The sequence below is a fragment of the Ruditapes philippinarum genome, unplaced genomic scaffold (assembly GCF_026571515.1).
Source record: "Ruditapes philippinarum isolate M1 unplaced genomic scaffold, ASM2657151v2 ctg22571_1_1_1_1, whole genome shotgun sequence".
Lineage (NCBI taxonomy): Eukaryota > Metazoa > Mollusca > Bivalvia > Venerida > Veneridae > Ruditapes > Ruditapes philippinarum.
The window spans coordinates 1-10,903 of NW_026852836.1; the positions used below are offsets into that span (position 1 = coordinate 1).

At 31.5% G+C, this 10,903-nt stretch overlaps 2 protein-coding genes across 2 annotated transcripts; one reads left to right on the top strand and one right to left on the bottom strand.

Annotated features, from left to right (window-relative positions):
- Positions 1-317: 317 nt before the first annotated feature.
- LOC132725712 (laminin subunit alpha-1-like) lies at positions 318-2,759 on the top strand (the record flags this gene model as incomplete). The annotated part of the gene is given in 2 exon segments (XM_060710899.1): positions 318-440; positions 1,022-2,759. Coding segments are annotated over 2 exon segments (263 nt in total), but the record flags the coding sequence as incomplete, so codon positions are not given.
- A 1,864-nt stretch (positions 2,760-4,623) lies between these two features.
- On the bottom strand, positions 4,624-10,897 carry LOC132725719 (uncharacterized). Its single transcript, XM_060710910.1, has 4 exons — positions 10,821-10,897; positions 9,395-9,668; positions 7,654-7,800; positions 4,624-5,381 (listed from the first exon to the last, which is right to left on the bottom strand). The coding sequence occupies exons 2-4, from the start codon at positions 9,429-9,431 to the stop codon at positions 4,876-4,878; spliced, it is 690 nt and encodes a 229-aa protein (XP_060566893.1). The 5' UTR covers positions 9,432-9,668; positions 10,821-10,897; the 3' UTR covers positions 4,624-4,875.
- Positions 10,898-10,903: the final 6 nt, after the last annotated feature.

The following is a 10,903-nucleotide window of genomic DNA, read 5'->3' on the forward strand; positions in this document are numbered from 1 at the left end:
ATTTTATTTGTCATATATTGATATATATGAGAACAGTGTTGCAGTTTTAGAGTGAAGTTAGTTTCCTTGTGAGTATTTGTTAACATAGAGCAGGCCAGATGTGTTTTGTCTTATCTTAAATTGTTTTGTTTTTCTTTTTAGAACAGAATTTCATGCCTAGAAGTTTACAATTACCTTTAATATTTCAATCTAAAATAAAAACGTAATGTCTAATTTTGAGATGTATCTTTTACTTGGAGTTAAGTATTTGTAATTGCTTCAGGTTTTATCAGATATAATTATTGCAATCTACTTATCATGGAATTTTGTAATTTTAGCTGAGAAAATTAAGAATGTAGTAATACTAACTGTAGACAACAAGGATCCAATCTCTGAAAGTAGTGCCGGCACAGCAACATCCGCAGATACAAATAATCCCATCTATCTTGGAGGTAAACCAGGTAAGTGTGTCACATACTACTTGTAGTTGTTTGGATAAAAGATTTTTTTAAGTGCTTAAAATTATTTGTGAACTTGTGTACTATGAGCTTATAGAATAAGGCAAGATCAGATTTAAAATAAAATCTTTTGCAAAAAATGTGTAGATTTTGAGTTACACTGAAGTTTTGTTGTAAAATAAAGTAAACACTCAAGAATGACATTTTGCACTCAAGTTTAGTTTTGTTAAGCCAAAATTTAAGGGCACTTCCCTGTTGTTGGAATTACAAATTGCTATGTTTAAAATTTACAATTGCATTGACATTTGAGCCGTGTCATGACAAAACCAACCGCGCAGTCTGATCAGGATCCATGCTGTTCGCTTACCAACCCTATTACAAGTAAAGAAACTGATAGCGAACAGGCTGGTCTGGATCCATGTTGGTCGCAAATGCACTATGTTGGTTTTGTCTTTATTCATGTAAGAACACAAATCCTGCTGAAGTAAATTTGAAAATATCTTAAATTATAGAATTTACAGAAATTCAATTGTTTTGAAGGTAACATTTTTCATATTTACAAATTTACTCTTATATTATTTCAGACAATATCACTAAAGGTGTGAGAGCAAAGGGAGAGTATAAAGGATGTATCAGGAATTTAGCAATCAATGGAGAGCGTCAGTACCTTATTGACGGAGTTGCCTTCGGTAATGCCAGCACTGAATCCTGCCCTGCAAATTAAACGAGAAAAACTTGAACACAAAAAACTCTATCTAATGGACAATGAATAATGTTAGAAATGGCTTTTTTTCTGTCTCTGTTAAAGAATTATTGGTTTTATACTCTATACCTTTTAATTTTGCTTTTTAAATATTGACCTATAGTTGTGAATTATAAACCAGTACACTGAAATGTTTTACGTGTAGTGTACAGTAGGAAAAACATATACTTGCCATGATTATAAAACAAGTTTTCTTTGTCAGAATCTACCTCTAAATTTTGTTTCTAGTCATATTTTGTTACTTTAGTGATGTATAGTGTGGTACTTCATCAAAATATAATACTAATTTGTCATTGAAATTTGCTTTCAAGAAAAAAATATTGTCATTTCATAACAACTATTTGCACAAATTTTATTTCTCTGTACACAAAGATTTTGTATTTTACAGTGTTAAGTGAAATGTTACTAATAATAGGGTAAAGTTTTCATCATTATGTGAAGTACTATGCTATATACTAGATATAATTTAGGCCAGTATCCATAATTATAGTCAATCATTTGTAAACATGATCTTCTGAAATCCATTACTGTATAGCATAATAATTCCTGCATAATACTTAAGACATGTGTATTTGTTTCAATATTATATGAATATTATTACTCTATTTTTAACTTAACAATTAATACGAAAGAAACTAAATGATGGCAAATGATGATATCAAGGGAATAGATGATATTTTCTAAAGAATATATTTAAATCACAATATATTTGAAAGCTGAATATATCTAAAAATGTTCTGTACAAATTAGAAATAAATTGTAATCAAGTGGAGAATACATTTAAACTAATATTTATACTGTTACAAAATTTTATAAAATGAACAATTTGATTATATGATTTACTTGTTCCATGGTATTTTTTCTATTCAATACATTATTCTTACACTATTGTAATCTGGTTTCTTTTTAATTTTTGATAAGAATTTTAAGAGATTAACATATAGTTGATATTAAGGCCAGAAACTAATATGTTGATTTTTTACTTAAATTTTTAATGGGAGGGGTATGTGACATATTTTTAATGGGTGGGGTGTAGTCTTATATTTTTACAGGGTGGGGTATATTTTTATTGAAATTTTAGTTTGTGGTGGGTAAATGGCCTTTGGTTTACCTTTTTGCATCTTATGAAACATCTTTTTAACTGAAACTTTTGAACCTCAGATTACCATGTCAACAGTGAACATTTATTTCCGTTTTTCTGGAAAATTTGGTCTGTTACCATGGTAATCTATACCTGCAGATTTTTTCTTTGTTTTCTTGTTTATTTACATTCTTTACAGTGACAAAACTTTTAATCAGATGTAGAAGCACACATTTTGAATTTTTATGGTTTGCCTATCTCATCAATGATTTTTTTTATTATTTTAAAATTTTCAATTTTTTTTCAATGTCTTTGAAAGAAATTTTTTTTTAAATTTTATTTGCAAAAATTTGGAGTTTCAAGAAAATAAAATGGTAAAGTCAATTTTTTTAAGTAAATTACAAGTAGTCAATCAAAATATATCATACAATGGAGAATGTAATGTAATGACAAGACAAAATAAATTTCTTAAGTAAAATTATTGGCTTTCTTTTCTCTTATACATTTTTATATATGTGATGTTGATACAAAACACCAAACGTGTTTGTTTTGTTTTCATAAAATGATGCCCTCTGTCCAGTTAATAAATTTTAATGAAAGTTTGTTACATCAGTTTTGCTTAAAGGTATGTTTGGTCTGTTAATGTGCAAATTTTGGACAGAAAATTTAATAATTGTATAGAAAGATAAAGCTAGAACTTAAAATTTGTTATATTCTTTGGTATGATAGAAAATCAGATTTGAACAATGATTCTACAGGCAATTCTAAAAAAGTTGACAGTTTTTCAGGTTTTCTCTTTCTTTATAGAAGTTGTGACAAAACAATCTTGAAAATCTTTAGCACTTCATTTAGCTGTTAATGTGGAATGATTTAGCACACCTTTTATATGAATGGAAAGGTTTCGACATATGTTATGCACCTAGTGATCGGTCTGTTAGCAGTTTCACATCTTTTTGAACCAGTGGAAGGAAATTGAAACTACTTTGCAGAAATGTCATTAACCACCTCCGTGGTCGAGGGGTTAGAGTCGGTGACTTCCAACCCAGTTACCGGTACCTCTCTGGCGTGGGTTTGATCCCCAGGAGATGCTTTGGTAGTTTAGCACGGAGGAAGGTAGTCTAGTACTGGTGTAACTCTCCAGGAACGGTGGTTAGCAAACTACCCACCTATATGACTAAAATACTATTGGGGAAAGCGTAAAATGAATCAAACTAAAAAAACAACCATAATTAAACAGAGTGCAAGTTTGGCCTTTTAGGTCAAGGACATTCTTAATCATTTTGTGTCAATTTCAAAATTTTGTCTGCTCTGTATCTTTTAAACTGATAGAAAGAAATTAAAACTTTCTGGCAGAAATAATACTTATGATGAGGTGTTGTGCAGAACACAGGTTCGTGCTGCCCGAGATCCCTGCCCTTGGGATTAATTGGTTTATATGCTATGCCTCTATATCTGACATATAGCATTGCCTAGTAAACCCCTATAAAAGTTTTTCAGAAAATTTTCATGAAAAATTATTTATGATTACAAATTTACATTCAGGCGTATATTGCGGTGCTCTTGTATAAATTCTTGATGATATATTTCCAACTTAATATATCTTAAGCTCTGTTCATGTATAGTTTCCATTTAATACTTGTAGTCAAGAGCATTGTTAAAGACAGACTGCAGGCGTTGGTTTAACTTGCTATTCCTTTGGTTGATAAAGCAGATTATAAAAACACCAATCTCTGCCCCCCATCCTATGCTGACCTTCAAACATAAATTTACCCCATGCTCCAGCACAAGATTCACAGGTAGTCCCCACATAATAATCATTGATAGTGAACAAATATTTTAGGTTTGAAATGAATACCTTTGATGATAATGTCATTTAGAAAACTTTTCTGCAGGACTGCTTTTTATAATGAAGATACTCACTAGTTGTATATCTAAGATACTTGACCCAGAATCATCTTGAAACAGACTTACTCCGGAATTAACCATTTGTTTATAGTTAGTGCTGATGATAGACTTACTCTGAGTTAGTGCTGATGATAGACTTACTCTGGAGAATAAGAATATTTTAGGGTTTTCCCAGCTGATCCGTAAATACAAACAAATTCATACAGTTATAGCCTCGAAAATAAGCGCAACAGCTTGACAAATCCATTGTGACAGGTAGTGAACCATGAAGATATAACAGTAAGAGTTTGTAGCAAGAAAAACCCACTTTTTGCCAAGTTCCGGATAATGTCTACTGTAGAAATATCATTCAGAATAAATACCCAGCTTAATTGTGAATTCAACTTGTATCTGATTTTATTATTGGTCAGAAATTTGTAGAAATAAGCAGAAATGCAAAAATTTATCAACAATTTAATAATTAATGGATAAATAATTTATTTAATACTGCTGCACAAACAATATGCGGAAGTGATATTTAATTTAGTAGCACAATACACTTTTTTACTAAAATGCTCAGCATTCACCATTTAATGAAATACATGTATATAAGTTATATCACAAATTTTATCTAAGGCATTTACTTGTGCATAGTTCAATAAAATACACTGTATAAACAGTATTTCACAAATAAGACATATCTTAGTTTTTTAAGCTTTTTCTGTTAAAACTTCTTCATTTGCTTTAAAATCTTTCCTTATAGCATTGTCATCTTCAGGGATATCATTGGAACCACTTTCAGTTTGTAGACTTATATCCAAGGCACTATCATCCTCAAACATTGGTAATAAAACTTCTTCTTTTGATGTGTCAGTGTTTCCATTTATATTTAATTCACTATCATGTTTAGGTATAATATCTTGTGTAACTTCATGAGATCTTCCACTTTTTTCACTCAAATCTATGGCACTATCATTATAATTATTTATGTCATTTCCACTTGATCTATTATCTGTTAAATTTTTATCTTCTGACAGAGCCTTTAAATCTTTCTTATTATCAACTGTTATAATATCAACTGATTCTACATTTATACTCTCTGTTTCAGGATAAGTCTTTGCCTCATCATTCAGGTCTGGATCTGTCTTAATGCCATCAGATATTTCAACTGTGGTATTTGGACAAGATTCTGCCAGTTTATTGTCTGGTATTTTAGCTAGAATAAAAATAAAACACACAATGTATATTTATTTTGCTTTAAAACATAAACAAACATAAAATCAAATAAACACAGAATTAAAGCAACATTATAAAAACAGTAATATATCCACTTTCTGCAACATCTTTCAAATATGTCTACTTAATAATGGTGCATTGTAACACATGTAAAACATTTCTAATGTTCCATATCTGAGTATGTAGTGTTGTCCAATTTTATTGATCTGTCAATAATTCATACATTAAAGTGCTCAATTGACTGTTTAAAAAAACCTTTGGTAGTTAATGTGGACATGTTATGAGAATTAAAAGCAAATTTAAACAAATATTTTAAAATATTATTACCAAAAAGAGATCAAAATATGCATAAATAGCTCCTACTGAGTTAGTAACGCAGTAGAAATGTGGTGATAAGTACTACAATAAACAGTCATTAATTGCACATAAGATATAAACAAGATATGTTTGTAAAACATGTATGCCCCCTATCGGCAGCCAATTAGTCATAAGATCAGGTTATTATGCATGACTTCTGACCCAGTGAACAAACAATTAATAAGGGTTATCTAGTATCTACAGGTCATGACTAGTCACAAGGTAATAATTATTGTGACCCCATAGGTTGTGTGCAGCAATTTAAGTTATTACAAATCTTACAAATAATATATGCATAAATTTTATGAATCATGTAGGCCTCATTAATGACAGCCAAATTGTTAAATTACATAAGACCTTCAAATGTGTATACCAAAAGCATTTTTAGTTTAATATAAAAATATCAACCAAGGCAACTTGAGTTGTTGAGTTATTGGTCACAAACCATCATTAAGTACAAGGTCAATATGACATTGACCCCTTGACTCCAAAATCAATAGGGGTCATCTACTGGTCATGACCAATCATCACACCAAGTTTGAAGTTCCAAGGCCTATGCATTCTTTAGTTATTGGTCAGAAACCGTTTTTACCTACAAGGTCAACGTGACCTTGACTTTGACCCTTGATCCCAAAATCAATAGGGGTCATCTGCTGGTCATGACCAATCATCATACCAAGTTTGAAGTTTCTAGGCCTAAGCGTTCTTAAGTTATTGATTGGAAACTGTTTTCACCTACAAGGTCAATGTGACCCTGACATTTGACCCCTAAATCAATAAGGGTCATCTGCTGGTCATGACCAATCATCATACCAAGTTTGAAGTTCCTAGGCCTAATGGTTCTTTAGTTATTGATCGGAAACCGTTTTTACCTACAAGGTCAATGTGACCTTGACCTTTGACCCCTTGACCCCAAAATCAATAGGGGTCATCTGCTGGTCATGACCAATCACCATACCAAGTTTTAAGTTCCTAGGCCTAAGCATTCTTTAGTTATTGATCGGAAACGTTTTTACCTACAAGGTCAATGTGATGTTGACCTTTGACCCCTTGACCCCAAAATCAATAGGGGTCATCTGCTGGTCATGACCAATCACCATACCATGTTTCAAGTTCCTAGGCCTAAGGGTTCTTTAGTTATTGATCGGAAACGTTTTTACTTACAAGGTCAATGTGACCTTGACCTTTGACCCCTTGACCCCAAAATCAATAGGGGTCATCTGCTGGTCATGACCAATCACAATACCAAGTTTGAAGTTCCTAGGCCTAAGGGTTCTTTAGTTATCACTCGGAAACCATTTGGTCTACGGACCGACAAGTGCAAATCAATATACCCCCTCTTCTTTGAAGTGGGGGCATAATTATCACATGAATCTTTAATTTGTTTACTTTTCTCAAAGTTTTAGTATGGTTTTTCCAAGTTTAATTTTCTTGAAATATTTTGGGTCATCTGGAGCCATGCAGCTTTAATATAAATAGTATTATACTTACCAATGGACACAATCATAAAAACAATCAAAGATATAATAACATGTATAGACTTATAGGATGTGCTGACCATGTAATCAGTACATGTATGCAATAGACTCACCCAGGAATTAAGAATAGTTGGGTTTTTCCCAGCAAATCTGTTGGTACAAACTTTTACAGTACAGCTTCAAAATAACCGCAAAAGGTTGACTGATCTAATGTGATGGGTAGTGCACTGTGAAGCTATGACGGTAAAAGTTTGTTTGTACCTATGTACCCACATTTGCCAAGTTACACACAATATCTATTGGCTGGTGAATAAAATTGTACAATAAAAATTTAACACTGATTTCACTTAAGTGCACAGAATTCAATTGGCAACAAATCCAATTTTAATGTACTTATCATTACATGTATATACTTACCAAACTGGACTTTATGCTCAACCTGATAATATCCTAGTTTATCTTTTGGTTTCATCATGGCACACAGTTGTAGTGTGTGGATACTCTCACATCCAAAGTTAGTGTCTATAAATTCACTGTACAATTTCTCATCTATCTTCTTCAGACCTAGAAAAAACAAGATACTTTTTAGCTCGACTATTCGATAAGAATAAGTAGAGCTATTGCAGTCACCCGAGCGTCGGCGTCAGCGTAACCACTTATGTTAAAGTTTTTGTAATAGTTCAAATATTTTCAAAGTCCATTGACATATGGCTTTGAAACTTTGCACACTTGTTCACCATCATGACCCCAACCTGTAGACAGAAGGAGGTAACTCTATCAAGCATTTTGACAGAATTATGCCCCTTTTTCGACTTAGAATTTACGTTAAAGTTTTTGTAATAGTTCAAATATTTTCAAAGTCCATAGACATATGGCTTTGAAACTTTGCACACTTGTTCACCATCATGACCCCAACCTGTAAACAGGAGGCGGTAACTCTATCAAGCATTTTGACAGAATTATGCCCCTTTTTCGACTTAGAATTTACGTTAAAGTTTTTGTAATAGTTCAAATATTTTCAAAGTCCATTGACATATGGCTTTGAAACTTTGCACACTTGTTCACCATCATGACCTCAACCTGTAAACAGGAGGAGGTAACTGTAACAAGCATTTTTTTTACTATCAAGCACTAAGAATAGTCGAGCGTTGCTGTCCTACCGACAGCTCTTGTTGTCTATTTAAATTATTCTTAAATGGTACTTTATCATCATTAAGGCCAAAATTATTTCCTTACTCTTTATATAATCATCTGAAATAGATCTTTCTTTTGCAAATAAAGTAATTGAAAACTTTTGACACAAAAACATGTCTCAAATGTTTGACCTCTGAAAGCCTTACAAGCTTAATATGGATGGACAGACGGATGAACAGGGAAGGCAAAAACAATTTTAATGCTATCTTATCATATATACCTAATTCTTGTCTATTTTGAGTTTAATTTAATATAAATTTCAAAAAGTACCTAAGAACTGTTCATTTGATGGTTTTGCTAATATTAAAACAATACTTGATATCACTTGGGATGTCTGCAGTAAAAACTTTATTATGCCTTTCTTACAAAACTAGACCAGCCTTATAAGCTTTATCCTATCTACCCAATATTTATATTACCTTTAATTCCTACATGTCTTACAAAAGTTAGAATGAGGTACAGTTCTAGGTTGTCTGTGATGCATTCCAGGGTATTTTCCAAAATAGTCAATCAACCAATTTACCAGAATTTCTTATATACATACATATTGTCAGTTTAAATATTTCAGAAAAATACATAAAATTGCAGCAGGCTGTTTAAATTTTTTACATTTTCAAATTACCTTATTGTGAAATCAGGGAATATATTATATATGTCCCTGGTAAATATATTAGAAGATGTTTTTTTCTTAAAAGATCCATGGTTAAATCAACTCTGGATCATCAACACTTCCCATTACTGCATCAGATACCACTAATAGTTCAGAGTCTACATTAAAAATATGACTTTTTTTATGAATTCATAGCTGAAATATTTATGTATTTTATTTTCATTGAAATGTGTAACAAATTAGTAAGTCAGCATGAGGCTAATATTTCACTAGATAAAGAGTAAGACTCGGCTTGACAGATATGTGGGAAGTTTTCAACAAACCAGCTTAATAAAAAGTTAAATCTATACGCACCTTTTTTTTTAGAGCCTTTGACACTAGACAATTTCATAATAGTGATGTGTGGTTTAAATCCTCTTTGATCAGGGGAGATAATATCCTGTTCTAGGAAACTTTCTTCCACAATTTCAGCAACATTTTTCAAAGTAGAGACTTGGTGGTCATGTTTAACCTTAGCAAATACCACATTGTTTCTAAAATTCCAAGGCCACAAACATCTAATGTCAATGAAACGTCTGTGTAAAATGACAGAAGCTTTTCTGAGGCTTTCTCTAAGGCTTGCCTTGATCTGAAATCAGCACATTATATATACATGTACATGTATGTAAGACAAGAAAGAGAAGGCATCACTTATCACTGATTTAATTACCTCTGCTATTAATTAACCTTTTCACCACCACAATTTGTATATATGGTAATGCAAATCCCACTGCGAAATTAACTCCAAAGAATTCCTGTAAATCTGGTAGTTTTTATGAAATTCTGTATATTTTTGTTTATTTTGTGCTATGATATCTGCTTAAAATTTGAAATAATTACATGAATAAAAACATACACAGAAAAAATATTTTTTAGTAAATCTATTAAAAGTTTAAATAAAAAATTGATTAATCACCTAGAAAAAGTTGCATTCTTGTGAACATGGCAGTCTATACTGCAGTTGCCATTATGCACCAAATGCAGTGAAATTGTTAAATATTCATAATTTTCAAAAATCTACTTTATCTTTATTTATGCATTTATATACTACATGTAGTTTAAGATCTTGTGTTGATTGATGAAATTGTTATTTGTAAGTAAACCATCTTCAAAAGATGTAAGAGCTAAGTAAAATAACCACACCAAATATAGTATCTGTACAAGCTTCAGACATAATCATGGCTTTTCTATAATTTCCATAATTAATCATAGCAAAACAAATTTCAGGTATTGTGTAAAGGGCAAAAATACTGAGTAGGTATTAAATATATCAAATATATCTTTTTTTTTACATCCAAGTATTACGAATTCAATGTTTACAGAATGTTTCAAGATGTGCTAACATTTTGCTATTTCATTTCAACACTGTTATAACATGTTCTTTCGTCCTTTACACGCAAAATATCTTAAATAGACTTGACCATCTTTCTTTTGGGACTAAACCATTTATCATTTAAGGATAAATTTCTTAATAACTACTGACTGAAAAGAAAACAGTACAGATCATTACAGAACAGTAGAGACAGGCCGGCCTGATCTTGATTTGTACTGGTCACATGGGTAGAATCTGTTGCCACCAGCAGGCTAATAGTTTATCTACGATTTATATAATGATGTGTACCCTCAAATACTTAACTTAAGCTACAATGTACAAACAAATCAAAGGAAAAATGAACAGAAAAAAAGGCAAAGTAAAACAAGATTGTAACAACGTTTTAACAAGGACATAACCTTTTTTTACCTTTACCTCTTTTTTTCTTCTTCTATCTTCTCTAACAATTTCTATATTTCCCTCTATGTCCTTTTCTTCTAGCAAAAAAAATT